The sequence below is a fragment of the Terrapene carolina genome, unplaced genomic scaffold (assembly GCF_002925995.2).
Source record: "Terrapene carolina triunguis isolate 2854851 unplaced genomic scaffold, T_m_triunguis-2.0 Scaffold166, whole genome shotgun sequence".
NCBI lineage: Eukaryota > Metazoa > Chordata > Testudines > Emydidae > Terrapene > Terrapene triunguis.
The window spans coordinates 1,381,811-1,403,788 of record NW_020664517.1 but is presented as its reverse complement, the minus strand read 5'-3'; the positions used below and the strand labels follow the sequence as shown (position 1 = coordinate 1,403,788).

Genomic DNA, 21,978 nt, shown 5'->3' with positions numbered 1-21,978 from the left:
AGGTGAAGAGCTCACGCTCTGTCACGGAGTGTGGGGGACACAAGGTCCTGCACCCCCGGCTTCCTGCGATTCACCATGACTCTCAGCCAGCCAGTAAAGCAGCAGGTTTATTTAGATGACAGGAACACAGTCCAAGACAGGTCTTGCAGGCACAGACAACAGGATCCCTCCCAATTAGGTCCATCTTGGGGTCCCAGGGGCACCACAGCCCCATTAGGGGGTCAGAGCCCCGTCTGGTCTCCCCTCCATTACACCAGCCAGCTCCTGAAACTCCAACTCCCTCCAGCATCTCTCACCCAGCCAACCCTGGCTCCTTCTCCAGCCTTTGTCCAGTTTCCCGGGCAAAGGTGTCACCTCGCCTCCAACCCCCTTCCTGGGTTCTCACGTTACATGCTTAGGTATCTTCCTTCAAGGCTAGTCTCCCATCCCCCAATGCAGACCGTCCCAGCCAAACCCCCCCTGCCTTCCCAGGCCAACACTCCCCACTCAGCATTCAAAGACCACATTAAGAACAGTCCCAGTTCGTCACATGCTCCGCTATCTGTTAAACCCAGTACTTGCTCACCTGCTCACCTACACACAGCAGGAAGAGAGCTCAGCACAGAGCTCCCACATTGTCTCGTTACCTTGGCAAGATCAAGCTGCCGAACTTTACTGCTGACGTTCTCAGCCAGGTTACAAGTGAAGGTGATCATCCCAGATAACTGTCTCGCATCCCCCTCAATCAGCTGCAGGTTAGGACTGGAAACAGATGCAGGGAACATTGGTTATACATATGAAAGCGGCTATGAAGTAGCAGTACGTTCTGCAATGTATTTCCCCACACAGGCACTTGCATCTGCTGGCACCTCATGAACTGCTGCGTCCTTTCACTGAGGCAAGAGGCCAAATCCAAGAGTGAGATGTAGAAGACAGCAGCACATCCAGGCCTGACCAATGGCCATCTCCCTTGCAGTAAAAGGGTGTGTGGAGTCGGATTGATGTGCTGGCCTTGTGTTTTGTGGAACTGCCATCTCGTATTCCAGAATCCAAGCTTTTATTAAATATAATTGAGAATCTAGCTCTTATGGTCATAAAAATAACTTACAAAATGAACTAGAGGTAAGTAGATGCAGTGAAGTCTGCACATGTCTACAGACAGCCTGAAACAACAGAGCTGAAGAGGCATGCTATTTCCATTCAGACAAATTGATTGTTAACTCTTAAGCCTACTGTTAACAATTTGAATGTAATCTTTGTTTACCATTTCACTACTGATCAAAGCATGTGTGGGATGATTATGAAGAACTTCACAATCTACTGTGAATAGCAGCTCATTTTGTGGTCACATCACAAGAGAGTACCACTATTTTTTCTCACCCCAAACTAATGCTGTATAATTCTTTTTCGTGTACCTTTCATTTCAAAGTGCTTTCCAGACAGAAATTGCTTCCCCACACTAAAAAACAACAGAGAGTCCTGTGGCACCTTTAAGACTAACAGATGTATTGGAGCATAAGCTTTCATGGGTGAATACCCACTTCGTCAGACGCATGTAGTGGAAATTTCCAGAGGCAGGTATAAATATGCAGGCAAGAATCAGTCTGGAGATAACGAGGTTAGTTCAGTCAGGGAGGGTGAGGTCCTCTGCTAGCAGTTGAGGTGTGAACACCAAGGGAGGAGAAACCCCTCTGATACTTCCCCACACTGACATGCAGCTTCATCTATGGTAGAACGAAGCAGCTGCTGAACAGTGTAAGGTAACACTACAAGGAAGAATTTGATATCCAGTTGAAACTACAGCTTGATTACTTTCTTTTTCTTTTTAAATCAAAGCATCAGATCACATGGTACTACCTTCACTCAAGCAGGATTAAACTGGTGAACTACTAACCCCAGGCGATGAAGAGCGACCATCTTGCTCTCTATGGTACTCTGTTGTTCCAGGAGTGCCTCCAGCTCTTCCTCCACCCCTTTCTGAAAAAGAAAGCAGCCCCATGTCACTTCATGCCCCTTTCAGACCGATCATCAACGCCACTAGCTAAGAACCAAACTCTCAAATCAGGAGCATGAGCCGAGCAGGGCACTAAAGCTTCTGAGAGTTCAACTCACAGTGCAATCCTTCAAAAGCCCAGCAATCCATCCTAATCTGACTACGCTTACACCCCAGTCTCTTTTCAAAGGCCAGTTCTGGGGCAGGCGGGGAGGTCTTTATCACACAACTTTTAAAAAAAGATCACCTCTGCCCAAAGTACAGGTGACCAAGCTGCCTGCATGAGTGAATCAGAGTTCAGCAATGTGCTCCGGGGCTTAGAAGATGCGATTGCTGCAGAGGCAATAGACTCAGCCTGTCAGGGCTGTAACAGGTGGTCAAAGCAGCATTTAACATTGTCTGTAGCAATCTTTCCTGGCCATCGAATGAAGTTCTGGCCAAGAGACATCCAGTCGTTCTGGTCAGAGGCTACATCACCACCACATCGGGGGCAGAGGGAGTGGGAGTACTTGAATAACATGACCACAGCGGCACTAAAGTAACCTAAATAGAAACGGCTATGTGTTAATGTTGGAAAGTCACCTCCCCCCACTCAGAGAAGCCAGAGAGATGGATGTTTTCCCTCCCAACGAGATGCAGGGGATTCCCCGCAGCGCTTTGGCAATGCGTCTCAGCGGATCTCAAAGCACCGTCAGAGGCGGTCAGTGACAGGGCGAGGCAGCCAGGACACCGATCTGCACGTCTCGCGAGCGTTTCAACGAACACCCCGCGGTTCTCCCGCAAAGGAAAAGGAACCAGATCGGGGCCTTGTCTCCTGTCCCAGGGACCCGACTCCCGGAGGGGGGCGTGGGGCGGACCCAGGACCCGGCGCTGGGCGCAGCTGCCCCACCTCCTCCCCGCACAGGCGGCTGTAGGCGGCCTCCAGCTCTGGCAGGTCGGTGAGCGAGCGGATCCGCTCCATAGACAGTGACGAGGCGCCGCCGCCTCCTTCCCCCACTGGCAGCCTCAGGCCCGAGCCAGCCGCCGCCATCTTTGGTTCCGGGTGACACCGTCACTTCCGGAAGAGCCGCCGAGGCCCCGGCGGTGCGGTCCGCGCGGCGGTTAGGGCTGTCCCAATTGGTGCCTGAGTGGCGCATGCTCGCGAGGCCTCTCGGTTTGGGTTGGCGACGCGGAGCGAAGGTCTCCGGGGGGCCGAAAGCGGCGGGATAGGAGCCCGTCTGGAATTGCTTCGTCCTTGTGTTGGGTTCGTTCAGGCGTTGAGAGGACAGCCTCGCGTCGCGCGCGCCGGGCCTTCGGAAGCCCCTGGGGGCGGGGCACGGCAGGGCGCGCGCTGGATCGATGGCGGAGCGGGTTGGCAGGCTGGCGGCCTAGGGGGAGCGAGCGAATCCGCCGCCATCCCGCGCGGTGAGAGCCGCCGCAGCCTGCGCCGTAGCGCCGGGTAGGGGAGCGCGACGTGCCGTGACTGTGGGGCGGGGTATCGGCCGCGCTGTGCTCCCCGAGCGCGCACAGTAACCGTCCTGGGTCTGCGGCCCCTCCCGCTCCGGGCGGGGGTGGGGAGCGCGCGGGGGGCGCGCGGGGGGGGGAGGTCGTGCAGATGGAGGTGAGCGTAGGCTGTACCGGCGGGAGCCGCACGTGGGATGGGGAGGGGGCAAGTGGGGGGAGTGCGCGGGGAACAATGGGGAAGAGGGGAGCCGAGCATTGAACACCGGTGGGGAAGCGGGGAGCCTTAAATATATGGAGATCTAGATCTATCTCCTAGAGCTGGAAGGGACCCCGGAAGGTCATGGAGTCCAGCCCCCTGCCTTCACTAGCAGGACCAAGTACTGATTTTTGCCCCAGATCCGTAAGTGGCCCCCTCAAGGATTGAACTCAAAACTCTGGGTTTAGCAGGCCAATGCACAAACCACTGCGCTATCCCTCCCCCCTTCCTTCCCTCTTTGAATGGCCTTCGGGTGCTTTGATTGCACGTGTCTGCCTGGTGCTGTTCCTGTGTGTGCTGCCTCACAGTGAAGAGGTGACCAATCTTGCCTGACTTTTGTGTTCCCCGGGAGAAGCCAGGCCTCCTCCATAAACAGGGTGACTCCGTGGAGGTGCCCGAAGACAAATATTTCCGTGGGAGGATGCCCTTGTTCCTCCAGGGCTTTATTAAAGGGGCCCTAGTAGCTTGAAAATCGAGTCCGCTTTTAAGAATAGCTGCAGGTGCTGAGTCACTGCTGTGTTTTGTGGTTTTATTATCGCTGGGAACTATTTTTTTTGTTCTAAACGTTTTTCTTTCCTCTGTGGCTGTGTGAAAGACCCACACATAGTGGAATCTTGGTCTCCCCTGGGGAAGTGGAACTGACCGCACAAAGGGTGCTGAAATGCACAACTGGAAAGTAATTTTTAAAAATCTCTGTGTTTTCAGTTGTAATGTCTTAGGTGCTGCTTGTAACCATCATAGGTTACAGACTTCCAGACAAGATTGTAATCATAGAATATTAGGGTTGGAAGAGACCTCAGGAGGTCATCTAGTCCCACCCCCTGCTCAAAGCAGGATCAATTCCCAACTAAATCATCCCAGCCAGGGCTTTGTCAAGTCTGACCTTAAAAACCTCTAAGGAAGGAGATTCCACCATCTCCCTAGGTAACCCATTCCAATAGTCACTCGGTCCCTAGTCTGTAGCAGTGCATGGGATTCTTCCTTCTTAAATGCAGGACTCTGCACTTGTCCTTGTTGAACCTCATCCGATTTCTTTTGGCCCAATCCTCCAATTTGTCTAGGTCACTCTGGACCCTGTCCCTACCCTCCAGCGTATATACTTCTCCCCCCAGTTTAGTGTCATCTGCGAACTTGCTGAGAGTGCAATTAATCCCATCATCCAGATCATTGATAAAGATGTTGAACAAAACCCGCCCCAGGACTGAGCCCTGGGGCACTCTGCTTGATACCGGCTGCCAACTAGACATCGAGTCATTGATCACTACCCGTTGAGCCTGACAATCTAGCCAGCTTTCTATCCACCTTACAGTCCATTCATCCAATCCATACTGTAACTTGGCAGCAAGAATACTGTGGGAGAGCGTATCAAAAGCTTTGCTCAAGTCAAGATATATCACATCCACCGCTTTCCCCATATCCACAGAGCCATCCACAACCTTTATGTTGTCCCTTTAATTTAGGTGGAAGCTGCCGCCCCTTTTCCCTTATCTACCGGTAGAAATAAGAATTTCAGGCTGGGTTTCTACAGTACAGGGCAGCCAGGGTAAACTGCTCTAAGCCACAGTTTTCACTGGTACAGCTTACCCCAGTTTCAAGCAAAGGGTGAACTCCACTGATGAAAATAGCAGCGTTGCTTGCCTATGCTAGGAGTTTGTGTTGTATTGCCAGCTGGCCACTGATGGCTGTGGTCTGTAACCAGTGTCTCATTTAAAATGATGCCATCGAGGTTGATGAGCCTAACATTAAACCTAACCTATTTTTTATTTTTTTTAAACGAAGCCCGGATTTAGTCTTTCCTTCCTGTCAGCACTTCCAAACAAGAGCTGCAGTATTCTCGTCCATTACCTATAAACCCAGGGACCTAGAGAATGGAGCACTGAACTGAAAGTCAGGAGACCTGGGTTCTTTCCCTATCTCTGCCACTTGTAGAGGTGATCTTGGACAAGTCACTTCACCTCTCCGTGTCTTAGTTTCTCCATGTGTAACATGAGAATAACACTTGCTTCCTCTGTAAAGTGCTTGGATTGCTACTGATGTGGCATTATTAGTGGTATTATTAAATCCCCAGAAGCAGGAATGGAGTAAAAATACACAGGGAACCAGGACTGAAGTCAGTTTTGACAGCTTGTCCTTGCAAGAGCGTAGCCAAGGGCCTGTGCAATTTCTGCTTGTCACTCAAGTCAGGTGCCTGCAGAACCAAACAAAGCTAGTATGTCAGTTTTTATGCAGCTCCCAGTCTGTCCTAAACTTAGATTGTAAATTGCATTAAAAAATCACTTTAGGCTAATAATTTCTGCAACTAATTACCAGGTTTATCCTTCATTCCTTCTAAATGAGTGTGACATGGATGGAAACGTCAGAGTCAGCCTAAAGGACCCCCCACTCCCCCCCAAAAAAGCTGACCTGCTATCTTTGTTTAAAAAGGAACTAAATGTCTTTTAAAATGAAATCCCTAAATAACTAGAGTAGGAAGCTAGGGCTTTCAGTGAATAGCTGACTTGATCTAGTGGACTGAGCCATGGAATGGAGAACCAGGAACACCCAAGTTCTAATCTTGGCTCTGACTTGGAAGTCTGTGGCTTTGAGCAAGTTTTCCTATTGTTAAAATAGGGATAATCTCATGAGTACAGAGAAGGCTGGGGGGGAGTCCTGATTCATCAGTGTTTGTAAGGTCCGTGAATGTTGGCCAGTTAGAATAAGATGATACATGTAATCTCAAAATTGTGTCTGGGGCACAGAAACACAAGCTGTTAATGCTGTTCCTTTGGGCTGACACAATGTACTTTTTAAATGTAGATCCTGTTTTGCATAAGGCGTATTCTTAATTTTTGTTGCTGTTTTGTTCACAGCCGACTCAATAAGTGAGACGCATGAGTGAAGTGAATCTATCGCCACCATGTTCCTTTACAATTTAACGTTGCAGCGAGCCACTGGCATCAGCTATGCCATCCATGGCAATTTCTCAGGTAATCTCTGCTCTCCTGACTAGGAGACTTTCAGGCTGAAGCAAAGCAAGATCTTTTCAGTTATAAGCTACTTAGCTACAGCATTAGTTTTTCATCGAGGTTCTGCTCCTATTGGTGCTGCTACCTGGGTTGACTAAGAAGCTGCAATTTGAAGGAAAGATCTGGTCTTGAGAAAGAACTTGGATCCAGGAACTTATAAGTTCTCACTGAGTTTCTGGGGCCTTAGTTAAATCATTTAAAAAAATAACCCCAACTATATATACAATATGATGGGGGCTAATTTAGCTACAACGAATCAGGAAAAAGATCTTGGAGTCATCGTGGATAGTTCTGTGAAGATGTCCACGCAGTGTGCAGAGGCAGTCAAAAAAGCAAACAGGATGTTAGGAATCATTAAAAAGGGGATAGAGAATAAGATGGAGAATATATTATTGCCCTTATATAAAATCGATGGTACGCCCACATCTTGAATACTGCGTACAGTTGTGGTCTCCTCATCTGGCACTAGAAAAGCTTCAGAGAAGGGCAACTAAAATGATTAGGGGGTTGGAACGGGTCCCATATGAGGAGAGAGTAAAGAGGCTAGGACTTTTCAGCTTGGAAAAGAGGAGACTAAGGGGAGATATGATAGAGGTATATAAAATCATGAGTGATGTGGAGAAAGTAGATAAGGAAAAGTTATTTACTTATTCCCATAATACAAGAACTAGGGGCCACCAAATGAAATTAATGGGCAGGAGGTTTAAAACAAATACAAGGAAGTTCTTCACACAGCGCACAGTCAACTTGTGGAACTCCTTGCCTGAGGAGGTTGTGAAGGCTAGGACTATAACAGGGTTTAAAAGAGAACTGTATAAATTCATGGAGGTTAAGTCCATTAATGGCTATTAGCCAGGATGGGTAAGGAATGGTGTCCCTAGCCTCTGTTTGTCAGAGGGTGAAGATGGATGGCAGGAGAGATCACTTGATCATTACCTGTTAGGTTCACTCCCTCTGGGGCACCTAGCATTGGCCACTGTCGGTAGACAGGATACTGGGCTAGATGGACCCAGTACAGCCGTTCTTATGTTCTCTGTGCCTCAGTTTTCTGATCTATAAATTGGATACTTGGAATACTCTGGTTGTGAGACTTGCTTTGGTGATTAATGTTTGAAAGGCACTTTGAATTTCCTGGTTTTTACATCTCCTAACTTATAGTTGGTGATAAGTTTCTCATGACTTTGGCTTCTTAGGAACCAAACAACAGGAAATTGTTGTTTCCCGGGGGAAGATCCTGGAGTTGCTCCGCCCTGATCCCAACACAGGGAAAGTACACACCTTGCTGACAGTGGAAGTGTTTGGAGTCATTCGTTCCCTCATGGCCTTCAGACTGACAGGTGGAACCAAAGATTACATTGTGGTGGGTAGTGATTCGGGTCGCATTGTTATCCTGGAGTACCAGCCTTCCAAGAACATGTTTGAGAAGATTCACCAGGAAACCTTTGGCAAGAGTGGCTGTCGCAGAATCGTTCCTGGCCAGTTCTTGGCTGTGGACCCAAAGGGCCGTGCTGTCATGATCAGTAAGTCAATGGGGATCTGTACTGGCTCCTTAGTTGTAGCATTTAAAGAAATGAGTGGGGGAAGCTGATTCTCCTTGGAATTGTTGCTTTGCCTTTTCCTTACTTCAAGGATGACAGTTTTTGCAGCCTGCTTCTCAGCTGTAGTCTCAAGTGCTTTTCATGCAGGCATTTCATTAAATTCCAGCCTTTGGAATGAAACGTCCAGGTGTTTGGAATTGTTCCTACCTATTGTCGTGATTGCACAAATGAGTAACAAAAATTGGGCCAAAACAGTGTTGGAAAGAAACCTGCTCAGGTAGTGGTAAGCAAAGAACCCATTTGAGGATGATGATTGGAAAAAGGGAAGTTGGGATGCAGACAGCCCAGTCATGGTGCAGACAGCGTCCTCTGCCTGAAATGATGATATGAATTCATGTCTCTTCTCTGAGATTGACTATGGAGACAACTGTGCATTTCTGATCAGGCCCTACAGATATAAACTCTTAGATTATTCCAACTTTCAGGGTTTGCATTACCAGGCAGCTTAACAACTCTATTATAGTGAAAATAATGACAAGACTGGCTTGGACGGAAGCTGCTTGCTTCCTTTTAACCTGAAGGTAGCATAGTGCAATTCACCTGTTGTTCAGGATGACAGCTGAGAGCAGGACTTGCTCAGTAAATGACTGTGTGCGCTGTGTATCAGCAAAGAAACGCATACCTCAATTACAGTGCAATTTGAGAGGGTTTCCATGGGACTCTTTCCCTTTCGTTGCATAGCTGCTACTCTTTCCTCATCTGTTAGCTACTGTGGCTGCATGTTTTGCCAAGGAGTTGGGCTCCTCAGGCAGATGCTGCTGCCGATTTTCTGCCTGCAAACTGAACCTACCTTGAGTTGTGGCTTGCGTGAGTGGAGCTTAAAAAGGTCATCTGCACGGTTAACCTGTGCCCGAGTCACTGATTCATTTTGAAAGATTTTAAATACTGCAGTTAGGAAGTTGACATAAACTTAAGTGTGATAGGGAAATTATGGGACAAGATGTTATGTTTCTGTTTCCCTGCAAGGCTGTCAGTTGGCAGTTTTTGTGCAAAGGCTGGTGCCGGTGCAGTTGTCTTCAGCTTTGCGTCCCCAATCTAGGTATTTTATGCACTGTTGTTCCCTGCAGGTGCCATTGAGAAACAGAAGCTGGTATACATCCTGAACAGAGATGCAGCTGCCCGGCTCACCATTTCTTCCCCACTGGAAGCCCACAAGGCCAACACCTTGGTCTACCATGTGGTGGGAGTAGATGTGGGGTTTGAAAACCCAATGTTTGCTTGTCTGGAAATGGACTATGAGGTAACCAGGGACAAGGTCCTTGTCTCTTACCCTACTCCCTCTGCTCAGCTAGCTCAGTCTCCTTCCTCTCTGTCCCTTCACCTAGTGTGTCCACTTATGCCAAGCCTTCTCTGCCGCGCTAGCTGTCTGGGACAACCTCCCTGGGTCTCTGCTCATTGACTGTCAATCTCATTTCCAATCTTAGCTGAAATCCTCTTAATTGCTTGGTCCTTCTGTTACTAAACTGTGAACTACAGCCCTCCCTGCTCAATGCTCTTTTTGTATTTTCGTCTCACTCTGGCCTTTGCACTTCATTCCAGTGCTACTGTTCATGTTTAGAACTGCCTCCCTCTGCTGCAGCAGTACCCCTCCCCCCTTCACTCGCATTTCTCCTCCAAATACACTTCCCCTCTCAAGCTTTCAGTTAGTGATCCACCAGAATTACCGCCCCAGGTATAGAGGCATTGTCTGTAAACTCATTGAATTGGGAGTCATCTCTCTTTAAGTTGTTACAGCACTGAGCATATTTCTGGTATTCAGGAAATTAATAATGGTGGTGCATTTTGGGAGAGAATGTGTATGAATGATTTTATGCAAAATAAAATTGCGTGTCATAGTGTAACAACTATGCATTGTGGTTTAAAATGTGCCCTAGAATCTCTTCCGTCCCGCCATGGGGCTGGTGATACCATAGCTGGCAGCTAGGGGAACATTGAAAATCAATGTAAGGTGTTTCTCAGCATATCTAGCTGCAAAGACAGCTGTTTTTACAGTTACGTGTTGCAACTGACTAGTGCTGCCTATGTGTCTGCCTCTGACAATAATTCTACCCAGTTACTTCCCATTTGCTGCCTGTGGTCTTGATCCTTTGATGTCAAGTATCAGGGGGTAGCCGTGTTAGTCTGTATCTACAAAAACAACAAGGAGTCTGGTGGCACCTTAAAGACTAACAGATTTATTTGGGCATAAGCTTTCGTGATGCATCCGAAGAAGTGCGGTTTTTACTCAGCTTATGCCCAAATAAATCTATTAGTCTTTAAGGTGCCACCAGACTCCTTGTTGTTTTTGATCCTTTGAGGTGCTGTGCCTTCAGCTTCCATTGACTTCAGTGGCAGTGGTGGATGCTGAACACTTTTCAAGATCAAGTCCTGTGTTGTCTTTGAATTGCTGTTGTGGTTGTTAATAAGTATAACACCATTCCAGAGACTTCATAAGATTTCTTTTCCTTTAAATGTACCGATAATGTTATTGGCTGTAGACAAAATATTTGTGTGCTATTTTTCCAGGAAGCTGACAACGATCCAACAGGAGAAGCAGCAGCTAACACCCAACAGACCCTGACATTTTATGAGTTAGACCTGGGTTTGAACCACGTAGTTAGGAAATACAGTGAACCTTTGGAGGAGCATGGCAACTTCCTTATAACAGGTACTACCCTCCCCATTGCCAAGTCACTGCCCATTCTCCCAGCAAAAAGACAGGGGGGAACATATTGCACATTTGAAAGAGAAGCATTGGGGAGGGGGAGGGGGCTGTCATAACCTGAGCTGCTTTCCTGCTCTTAGTTGGGCCTGGAAGTCAGGTGAAAACTAAAAATTCTCATGTGCTACATGGAATTTTGAAGAGTTTGATTTTCTTGCAGCCTGAAGTGATGAGTTTTTCATGTCTCTTCTCTGAGATGTATCCTGGAGATAGCATTTCACTCTGATTGGGCTCTGAGATGGAAGTATTTGAAGGCTTCCATTGGAAAAGGGTGTGGTTTAAAAAAAAAAGAAGCTGGAGAACGGGTTTGCCAGCTGACAAAATAAACAAATGGAAATACAAACGGAGTGGTAGCTCCATGTGATCACAACTTGATTTCAAGAGCAGTTATGGGCTAACCTTAAGGTTTGATTTTGGGGGTGGGACTTTGGCCTGCTCTGCTCATTGCAGAAGTTAGTTTGGAGTTTTAGAATCCAGATTCATTTGAAGAGCACGATTTATGGTACAGGCACCCAAAGGGTGTCCCAAAGGCTTAATGCTGACTGGGCTACTCTGCAGTTCACTGTATCTTATATGTGCCCTGTGGATACTGTAGGCTAGTGGGCTCCAGGGCTCTGAACACTCCGTTTATGGTTTTCATTGCTGGTAATTTCAGTTTCTGAGAGGGAAGTACCGGGAGATCATGTGGGAACCTGCTTCTTGTGATTTGCAATAGCAGATAAATGCATGTCAGATACATGGGGTGACTGGCACGTTGCCAGTATGGTGCCTGAGCATCTCAAAGGTTTGGGTTCATTTATGGGACTGGGTGAGAGGTGTAAAAACGAAATATTAGGCAGTTGTTTATGACCCCCAAAGTTTCATTCTCCATCCCAAACTCTGCCTTATGCAGATACAGAAGCCTATGCTTGCAACCCGGTGTCTTCTCCACCATAAACTGAAGCAGGTGTAGATACATCTGAGAATATGGAGTGAAGATTATCCAGATTTCTTTTGAGCAACAGGGCTTTTTCTCTTCTCTTAATGAAGTTTCCATCTCATCCCTTAGTTCCTGGTGGCTCCGATGGTCCCAGCGGGGTGCTGATCTGTTCTGAAAACTACATCACCTACAAAAACTTCGGTGACCAGCCTGATATCAGATGTCCCATTCCCAGGAGAAGGGTCAGAATTTCATCTCTTACGCCCTGCTTTAGAGGCCTTTTCTTTAAACGTTCCGCATGGACACTTAATAGCAGCTTATTTGCAGGGAGGCTTTTGAGGAAGGCAGTGCGTAGTGATTGAAAGGCTGTGGAGGGAAAGCCTGCCTTACCAGCCAGTCATGTCATCTGTACGGGAAGGTTTTGGAGTTTGCCTGTAGTCTGACGTGATGGGTTGAGTTCATCTTGTCTCTGAGGTTTACCCTTGAGATAGTCCTTTCTCTCTTACCAGGCTCTGAGATGGCAGCACTGGTAGTATGAACCATGATTTATATGGCATGGTTGGAAACATTCACCCTAGTACATGAAGATGAATTCCACAGCTGCTCTGTTTCCTTTTAGAGGAGTGCATAAAAATAGCCATACTGGGTCAGACCAAAGGTCCATCTAGCCCAGTGTCCTGTCTTCTGACAGTGGCCAGTGCCAGGTGCTTCAGAGGGAATGAACAGAACAGGGCAATTATAAAGTGATCCATCCCTTGTTATCCAGTCCCAGATTCTTGCAGTTGGAGGTTTTGGGACACCCAGAGAATGGGGTTCCATCCCTCACCATCTCGGCTAATAGCCATTGATGGACCTATCCTCCATGAACTTACTAATTCTTTTTTTGAACCCAGTTATTCTTTTGGTCTTCACAATATCCCTGGCAACGAGATCCACAGTTTAACTGTGCGTTGTGTGAAGAAGTACTTCCTTTTGTTTGTTTTAAACCAGGGGCTGGGACCCCTCAGGGGGTCGCGAGGTTATTACCTGGGGGGGTCGCGTGCTGTCAGCCTCCACCCCAAACCCCGCTTGTTCTCCAGCATTTATAATGGTGTTAAATATATAAAAAAGTGTTTTTAATTTATTAGGGGGGGTTGCACTGAGAGGCTTGCTATGTGAAAGGGGTCACCAGTACAAAAGTTTGAGAACCACTGTTTTAAACAAAGTAGGCTGTAGCTAGCTGATACTGTGTCGCATTAGGCAAATATGACCAAAGCCACACACACACAGCAGATGCCACAGGTCAGTTGTATATGGCTAGTGACCCTTGTGTACCACAATTGGTTTTGCAATGTGTGAGATTGTCCATCTGGGGAAAAAAGGGGTAGGAGGGAGAATACCTCACAGTTTTGGCTCTTCTGAAAAACGTCTGTCAGGAAGAATCAGCTTTCCTGAGAGCATTACGGATGAGTCAGGAGAACATTGGGAAGGGGTATGCTATGCACAAAACCCTTTCCACATGCTATAGTCCCTCAAGCTTTCCCTTTTGCTAGGACCATTGATCAAGGGGAGTATATCCTGCCTTGCAGGGGAATGGCTTTGCTGAAAGGTGATCTTTCCACCTCCGACATTTATAAACCTCTGATTTATCTTCCCTGTGACAGAATGACTTGGATGACCCAGAGAGGGGTATGATTTTTGTCTGCTCTGCTACACACAAGACCAAATCCATGTTCTTCTTCCTGGCCCAGACGGAGCAGGGAGATATCTTCAAAATCACCCTAGAGACAGATGAAGACATGGTAGGTAGAGTGAGGAGGAAGCTACTTTTACTTCTTGAAATATGTCCTTGAGAAGCTTTCCCATCATGCTGCGTTTTCCCACTGTGCTGATACTTAGTTTAAAGCATTTTCCCCTAATTCAAATGATTTTTAAGTTAGTCTCTAGCTGTGTGTAGAGACGAATGACTCTGCATCTACCCTGTTAGCTGACAGCTGCCATAACTTGCTAGTCACCACTCGCACAACACACAGACAGAAGGTGACAAGACTTAGGTTGCTAAGTCACATGGGCACTTTTAAAAATGTTACCCGTGGTCCCTGCTCCAAATCACTTATTCCAAAACATGGCCCAGGAGAGTCTACCACACAGTTCCCTAGGACAACAGATTCCAGAGTGCAATGATCCGTCTCGATCTGAGCAGCCATACTTGGCTGCACCTGTGGATTGAATATGGGGGTGCCTGCACTCTGTTCAGTTTTATGCAAACTAGGTGCAGCCAGTTGGGCAGAGTTTGGCCATCCCATGTCACACAGCTTTTTCAGCTGGGATAACAAACTCTCCTTCTGAAACTAATAGGAAAAAATGGGAATTGCTTTGTGCTGCCAGTCACTGCTCCCCTGGCCATCCCGCCGCATCTCCCACCAGGAGATGTGTGCTGCAGTGATCCCATTTGTGGTCTCGGGGGGAAAAAACGTCTGAAATGCCACTAACCCCCATTGCCTTTAACATGACAAACCCTTCCCAAAAGTGTCATGACAGAAGACTGTGTTGGTTCAGCAGTTTAAGACCGGCCTCAGGCCTTTCATAGGAACCATCACGGCAACTTCAGGTCTGTCCAAACTGTTAGTAGCCATTCTAAGAGACATCTCCCCAATCCTCTGAGTGAATGACGTGGATGCCAGGTGGGGGTTATCTCTTTCTCGGTAGGACTGCTGAACTTTTTCATGTCTCTTGTAAGCCTTGAACTCAGATTCCCATGCAAAATAGCCTCAAGAGTAAAGCAGAAAGCCTGGGTTGTGTTTACACTCAGAATGCCATCCAGTCTGAACTTGGGGAGTGAAGGCAGCTGCCCCAAACTATCGATAAGGCGAGCGCTCTTGGCTGTGCTCAGTCACTGCTCATTTCCTTCCTCTGAAGGTAACTCCAAGGCAGTCTTGTAATAAACTACAATCCCAAATGCATCAATTCCTGTATCTCTGAATGGGAAAGTGGGCTGCGCTCTTGTGTGTGAGGGGACATAGCCCATCTCCAGAGAGGGACTGAACTGAGCTGTCTCATTCACCATTACTCCTTCCTCTCCGGTGCTTTCAGGTGACAGAGATCCGACTGAAGTATTTTGATACTGTTCCTGGGGCTGCTGCCATGTGTGTGCTGAAAACAGGGTTCCTCTTTGTGGCATCTGAGTTTGGAAACCAGTGAGTAAATCATTTCATTTCCTTTGTGTGCCCTGCTGAATGTTACTGGTACTCTCATTAGCATGACAGAGTGCTGTGGTCGTTGGTAGACTGTGTAAAAAGACAGGGGCTCTCCCTTAACGAGTTGATGGTCTAACTTGTCCAAGTGCATTGACCGCAGTTTTTAAGCCCATTCATGTATCCTGGAGAACCTCCTTGGTATTGATCGGCTTTGTGGAAGTGCTCTTAGATTGTCAGATCTTTGGGGCAGTGTGGTGGTGCTACCCTGGGATACCCAGGAGTGTGAGGCCTCTCTCTACCACCTGCCTTTAGCACCAGGGAGCCTTGTCTGTGCTTGCCAGGGGTCAGCTCCCTGACTCCACCTTCCACAGGCAACATAATCACTCTCCTCTCAGCCTACACAGACTCCACTGTCTCTCGGCAGATTAGCAATAAGCAAACTCCAACCCCTGAGCCCTCTGCGCGTCTCCCTAGAGTGTCCAGCCACTGGACACTCATGCAATTACCAGATCCACTGTTCCCAAAGGAACAGTACACCCCAACTTCACTTTAGACTGCTCTCCTTAATTCACAGCACTTAGGTTTTGTTATAGCGAAAAGAAGGATAAGTTTATTTAAGAAAGAACAGAGGTTAAGGGGGTAGAAGTATTGGAAACAATTGGTTACACATCAAATAAAATCAACACGCATTCTGGAACCTAGAGTTAGTTAATAAGGTACTTTCCTGTCTAATAAAGTTTAGCTCACCCCATGTCTTTGTCACAGCGCTTCACAGCCCTGGTTGGCTATGATCCTCCATTCATAAGGCATGCACGTTGGTGAAGGATCCAAGGCATACCTTAGTACCCCCAGTTAGATCCCTAAAATCCATTGTCTTCACTCATAGACAGGAGACACACACACTCACACACCCCCATACTGTTCTTGTTTTCCTGCAGCTTTTCCTCTCTTGAGATTTTGCAATCTTGATTAGCCTGGAGGCTCAGTATGCAAATAAATTTACATTGTGAGGCATACAATACACAGCGCCAGACAGAGAGAGAAGTGTCTCTTTCCTCTTGCTTGAAAGGAACCTCTTTATCCTAACTCTCAGATCTTAAGAACACAATTTCCAGCATCTATACAAAACTCCTTAAATATTATCCCTGCAGGCATTTCACAGTGATGATGATGATGACTACTGAGCGATTGGCTTTTGGTAGACACCATACGTGCCACCCTTTGGTGAATTAATTTGCACATACCAGACCAGGGGGGTGGGGGTCCTGTACCCCCTATGCATCCCCTCTATACCCTCAGCCAGTTGACACCAAGAGATCACAGGCAGGGACTGTCTGTAGAGCACCCAGCACCATGGGTTCCTGGACCAAGAGGGGATTTTGAAGGATGGATGTTGGTGCATAGGAAGCGAGAAGCTGTTCCACATGTATTGCCAAGATCAAATGCCTGGGCAGACAGTGAAGGGAATTGGAAGCTTGTTTAAGCAGGTGTCTGATCAGTTTAGATTTTGATGCTACCATCAGACACGTGTCCATCAATTAACTATTTTTGTCATTGCTCATTGTTATGAATTTTTACCTTAACTCTCTTTCATTTGTGTTTAGGTTTGTCAACTTTCTAATCGCACAAAACTGAACACCCTTTCCCCGCCCCTTCTCCGAGGCCCAGTCCCCGCTCACTCCACCCCCCTTCACTCTGTCGCTCGCTCTCCCCCAGCCTCACTCATTTTCACTGGGCTGGGGCAGAGGGTTGGGGTGTGGTCTCTGGGGTGGGCCCAGGGATGAGAGGTTTGGAATGCAGGAGGGGGCTCTGAGCTGGGGGGTGGAGCCGAGGGGTTTGAAGTGTGGGAGGGGGCTCCAGGCTGAGGCAGGGGGTTCAGGTGTGGGAGAGAGTGTGGGCTCTGGACTGGGGGTGTGGGTTCCAAGGTGGGGCTAGTAATGATGGGTTCAGGGTGTGGGAGGAGGCTCTGGGCTGGGGCAGGGAGTTGGGGTGTGGAGGGGTGTGGCGTGCGGGCTCCAGGAGGGAGTTTGGGGCAGGAGGGGGCTGGGAGTGCAGGCTCTGGGATGGGATGGGGGGTTGGGATGCAGGAGGGGGTGCGGGCAGCTGGCTCCAGACGGCGCTTACCTTGGGGGGCTCCCTGGAAGCAGCGACATCTCCCTCGGCTCCTAGGCATGGGGGCGGCCAGGCAGCTCTGCGCAGTGCGCGCACTGCCCCTGCAGCTCCCATTGACCGCGGTTCCCATCCAATGGGAGCTGCAGAACCAGCACTCAGGGCGGGGCCAGCATGCGGAGCCCCTTGGCCGTCCCTCTGACTCAGAGCCAGAGGGATGTGTCGCCACTTCCGGCAGCCACACTGAGCCAGGTATGGAGCCTGCCAGCCCCGCCAACCGGACTTGTAATGGCCCGGTCAGTGGTGCTTACCGGAGTCGCCAGGGTCCCTTTTCGTCCGGGCTTTCCATCGAAAATCAGACACCCGGCAATCCTATTTGTTAGACCCGTGTGCGCCTGTCAAAGGACCAAACCATGTGAGCTTGGAACTAGTCTCTAGTATCTTTGCGGCCCACTCTCAGAAGCAAATGCGACCTTTTACCATGACTGGTTTTCATTTCAATAACGACACTAGTTATTCTTGCATAGTAGAAGTGCTGTCAAGCAATTTTGTTTCATGTTTTGATCAGCCTTTACAGATGTTATAACATGTAGGGGCATGTTCGCTGATGTCTTGAGTATTTAGGTTTTGTTTCCAAGTTTCGTTTGCTGTAACCTCTCTTGGTCCAGAGTTTTACAAGTGATCCTAAGTTGCACACACAAAATTCTGTGTGTTTCCACACAGTTACCAGAGTTGTATATGCAAATTTGGGGTTCCCGTGCATGTAGTTTAGTACCTGAGTTTCCAAACATGTCTTGCAAGTTTATGGTCAGCTCCTGTAGAGCCAGCCAGCAGGTGGAGCTCTAGCCAACTAACAAAAGTCTAGCCGTTAGCTCTGATGAACAGAGCAAACCAGAGTAAAAAGAACACAAGAAACAATTCAATCTTTCTTTATGGATCTGTTTTCCTTTTGTGTGTAAAACTTGCTTATCTTAATATTCTAGCTTATAAGACAGGGTAGCAGGTGATTTTTGAACACCTTGAAAATAGCACTTGTTCCTCCCTAAAACATTCAGACTCAGGTGTTAGCCCGCGGTCTTGGTCTTCAAAGATTTCATCATTTAGCTCTTCCTGCTTTGAGACAGGAAAATCTAGGAGCCAGGAGTGGGGTGAGCACTGAGTTGTCCAGAGTCTTCTGCCAAAAACAATGATAAAGAAGGAAGTCAGAACCGGGCAAGAGCTTTGAAAATAGCCCCTAACTCTTTGCCCCTCCTTCCTCTCCCCAAGAAAACAATCCCTCCAGGTGAGAGTTGAAATAGCTAAGTGTTCTGTGGAAACAGTACTAGTTCTCACTCACCCTTCGCCCACACTGAATGCATGGCTGACCTGTAGCTGTAGTCTGCTCTGACTATGCTGCTGTTCTTGCTTTGTGTCTGAAGTTACCTGTACCAGATAGCCCATCTGGGAGACGATGACGAGGAGCCGGAGTTCTCCTCCGCCATGCCCCTGGAGGAAGGAGACACTTTCTTTTTCCAGCCACGACCACTCAAGAACCTGGTGTTGGTGGATGAGCTGGACAGTCTGTCTCCTATCTTGTTTTGTCAGGTATGTCATCATCTGTGAACACATGGTCCTCCCCTTTCCCACCAACCTGCCCTCTGGAGATGTAGGGCCATTACAATTGTGTAACCATAGAAGCAGATCAGTGTATCATCCATTGTGCTGCTAAGTCAGCAGCACAAAGGACTTTGAGGTGCCTTATGGAAGTGGAAACTCTTTTCAGGGAATCCGCTTAAAATGGAGAAAGAAAAGCACAAGTAATGATCTCATTTCAGTCTTGCTCTGGTTATTTGCCTGGGTTTTGCCGGAGTGTGACAGTGCTGCAAGCACGGACAGAAAAATGGGTTTGCTAAATCCTGAACCCTGGGGAAAAAATGACAAGGTGTAAAGCTAAACCTCAGGATACGGATGTTTGCTGAAAGGGTTATTACCATTCATCAGCTCCATCAGGGGTACATATATTCACCTCTACCCTGATAGAACACGAGTTCGGATAGAACGCGGTAAAGCAGCGCTTCGGGGGGGCGGGGCTGCGCACTCTGTCGGATCAAAGCAAGTTCGATATAACGCGGTTTCACCTAGAACGCGGTAAGATTTTTTGGCTCCCGAGGACAGCGTTATATCGGGGTAGAGGTGTACCTGGTGTTTTTAAATGGGGTGCAATGCACCAGCCCAGTGCTCGCCCTCTAGCATGACTGTTAGACAAGGTCTTGTGTATTCTGCAGCAAACTTGACCTAAATTTTGTGGTTCTCCAGTGCAGCAGACGGGATGTTCTGTGGCAGCGTCAGTTACGTTAAACTACTGAAACTTTGTTCAGAAAGCAGATTACAGGGCAAATGTTTGGGGGTTTTAGTTCGTCTCCTTGTACATGTTGTGTGACCCACTGTTCCTCTCTGCAGATAGCGGATCTGGCGAATGAAGATACACCCCAGTTATATGTGGCCTGTGGACGGGGACCTCGGTCATCTCTGAGGGTCCTAAGGCACGGACTTGAGGTAAGATCCCCAGAGGCAGCTCCAGAAATCCACAACAGGCATGTGGAGTTGCCCTTCTTGAATTTATGGCGGAGTGCTCATGATGGCGCTGTAATTAAACAATCTGTCCTTGGTGCAACTCTTGAAGGGCTTTGTTCTTTTGCCCTTTTCTGCCAAAGTCCCTGTGTAAATGTAATTTCTTCTTCAGTCCCTGTTGTCCAGACATGAGGGTTGTGGTGCTGGAGTGTACAGGAGTGATACCCATAGATTTTCCATTGACCTACTACCCTGTAATCCCTGAATGTGATCATTTTAGGCGTGTGAACAAATGGAATTAAGAGAGACAAGCTAGGTGGGGGACCAACTTCTGCTGGTGAGAGAGAGAAGCTTTCGAGCTTTGCAGCGTTCTTTAGGTCTGAGAGAGGTGCTCAGAGTGCCACAGCTATATACAAAGTGGGACAGACTGTTAGGCATAAGGGGTTAACGCTTTTTGCAGGCAACTATTTAAAATGAAGTAGGCAATTAACATCTCTGCAGACATAGGACAAAGGAGAGTTAGTGGGTTACAGAGTGTTGTAAGGCGCAACATGTCTTAACTCCCACCTCGTATGTAGCTGTGACGCTCTGAGCACCTTTCTCAGAGTTGAAGAAGAGCTCTGTGTAGCTCGAAAGCCTCTCTCACCAACACACCCACCTTGTGTCTCCTGTATCTTGGGACCAACACAGCTACCCTAGCATGCAAACAATGTATGGAATTGATATTCTTCCCCAGAGATTCTCTGGGTCCTTCTCTGATCCCTAACTCCCCATCTGGTGGAACCCAGGTCACAGCCACTGTCCTTTTGGCCAAGAATGGATGGACAGAGCTGTTCAGCCTGAGGTATCACTTCATGAGATGCCACGAGTCACTTTTCTGTCTGTGTCTGGTGTGCTGAATACTTTGCCTCAACAACATTTCTAGTCCAGGGAGTGAGACTGGGAACTGAGAACTGCCCCAGCTGCCCTGTGTAGCCATGCAGACCATTAACCGCTAGTCACTGTAATGCCTCAGTGTTTGACTGGTGTAAACATCTGTTCATCTGAACCTGTTTTCAAAGGAACCCTGCTCTTATTTCCTATTAGGTGTCTGAAATGGCCGTCTCAGAGCTGCCTGGTAACCCCAATGCTGTTTGGACTGTGAGGAGACACATTGAAGGTACATCATCCTTCCCTCAAGCATAGACTAAAACGATCTGTATTGTCCAAGGGCACGGAAAGGGTGCTAAGTAATGCTGCAGTGTGCTCTCCATAACAGCTAGCTGCTCTGATCCAGCTGCCCTGTCCGCACGGTGCAAGGTGTGTGCAAAGACCCAGACATGCTCCGTGTCTAGAAACTACCTTTGGCTTCCCCAAAATCGTTACTCTTCCCATTTCATTGGAAAGGAAGCATCCAATATGTGTGGTAGGCAGCAGCATCCATCTCCAGCGTGCTGCTCCTGGTATGCATTCCCAGTAGGAAGCAGCTGGACTCAGTGCCAGGTGCAAATGAAGCCAATCTGAGTTCCAGGGGTTCTGGCTTTAATTAGTGTCAATGGCAGCACACCTGCCTCGTGGTGGAGAGAGGGGTGTGGTGCACAGTTGTGTTTTACACACACTCAGTGGTAACTGCAGTAGGTTTGTCTCTGTAGGCCAGTAGGAGGCATATCCAGAAAAAGGCAGATAAGAATACACCTGCCTAAGGCTTTGATTTGTAGTACTTCTGCACCTGCTAATCTGCAAAAGGTGGATAATGCTCTGGGGTAGGCAGCATTTCCCAGCCAGACACCCAGCAGTGTGTGCAGGGTGACCAGTGCCAAGGGAGGGCTATATGCAAACAGCAGCACAAAGCATAGTGTATCATTCAGCTGAAACAATGGACTCATTAAAACAGAGGAATACAACCCCCTCTTTGAGGTGAGATTCTTCAGAAATACCTAGGTTGCTAGCACTACCCCCTTGAAGGCCTGAAGTGAAGCTATTGCAAGTGCTGATAGACTCCCTTCTAGGTTATTTGTAGAGGATTTCACTAGCGCTGCTTACATGAGTTCTGTGTTGCAGTGCCTAGCAGAGCCAGCATGCTGGAATGTAGGCTTCACTCTGCTGCTGTGACACATGTAAGCAGCCTCAGTGAGTGGCATGTCTCTTGCATTGGGCTCAGCGTTCTTTAGGAACTTCTGCCCTTGCTATGGAATTCACTTCCTGTTGGAATTGGTTCCAGTTTATTTCCCCGACTTTTCAGGACTTTGGAATACAGCTTAAGTTGAGCA

General features: G+C 48.0%; 2 protein-coding genes and 2 non-coding genes across 4 annotated transcripts in view; 3 read left to right on the top strand and 1 right to left on the bottom strand.

The window, feature by feature from the left end:
* The window catches only part of LOC112115019 (conserved oligomeric Golgi complex subunit 4), a 30,437-nt gene extending 27,435 nt beyond the window's left edge, over positions 1-3,002 (bottom strand). The window contains exons 1-3 of the mRNA XM_024211990.3: positions 2,862-3,002; positions 1,874-1,956; positions 627-741 (exon numbers count right to left, since the gene is read on the bottom strand). Coding sequence (XP_024067758.1) covers positions 627-741; positions 1,874-1,956; positions 2,862-3,002 — 339 coding nt within the window. The remainder of the gene's footprint in view (positions 1-626; positions 742-1,873; positions 1,957-2,861) is intronic.
* A 3,554-nt stretch (positions 3,003-6,556) lies between these two features.
* Positions 6,557-21,978, top strand: part of LOC113406932 (splicing factor 3B subunit 3) — a 50,479-nt gene continuing 35,057 nt past the window's right edge. The window contains exons 1-10 of the mRNA XM_026653843.2: positions 6,557-6,637; positions 7,870-8,196; positions 9,342-9,514; positions 10,780-10,921; positions 12,024-12,136; positions 13,538-13,675; positions 14,967-15,070; positions 18,598-18,763; positions 19,619-19,714; positions 20,816-20,888. Of these exons, the coding sequence (XP_026509628.1) occupies positions 6,568-6,637; positions 7,870-8,196; positions 9,342-9,514; positions 10,780-10,921; positions 12,024-12,136; positions 13,538-13,675; positions 14,967-15,070; positions 18,598-18,763; positions 19,619-19,714; positions 20,816-20,888 (1,402 nt within the window). The 5' untranslated portion in view covers positions 6,557-6,567. The remainder of the gene's footprint in view (positions 6,638-7,869; positions 8,197-9,341; positions 9,515-10,779; positions 10,922-12,023; positions 12,137-13,537; positions 13,676-14,966; positions 15,071-18,597; positions 18,764-19,618; positions 19,715-20,815; positions 20,889-21,978) is intronic.
* Positions 8,584-8,663, top strand: LOC113406958. Its single transcript, XR_003369908.1, has one exon. It is a non-coding gene; the product is annotated as a small nucleolar RNA SNORD111 (small nucleolar RNA).
* LOC113406959 lies at positions 11,133-11,209 on the top strand. The gene has a single exon (XR_003369909.1). It is a non-coding gene; the product is annotated as a small nucleolar RNA SNORD111 (small nucleolar RNA).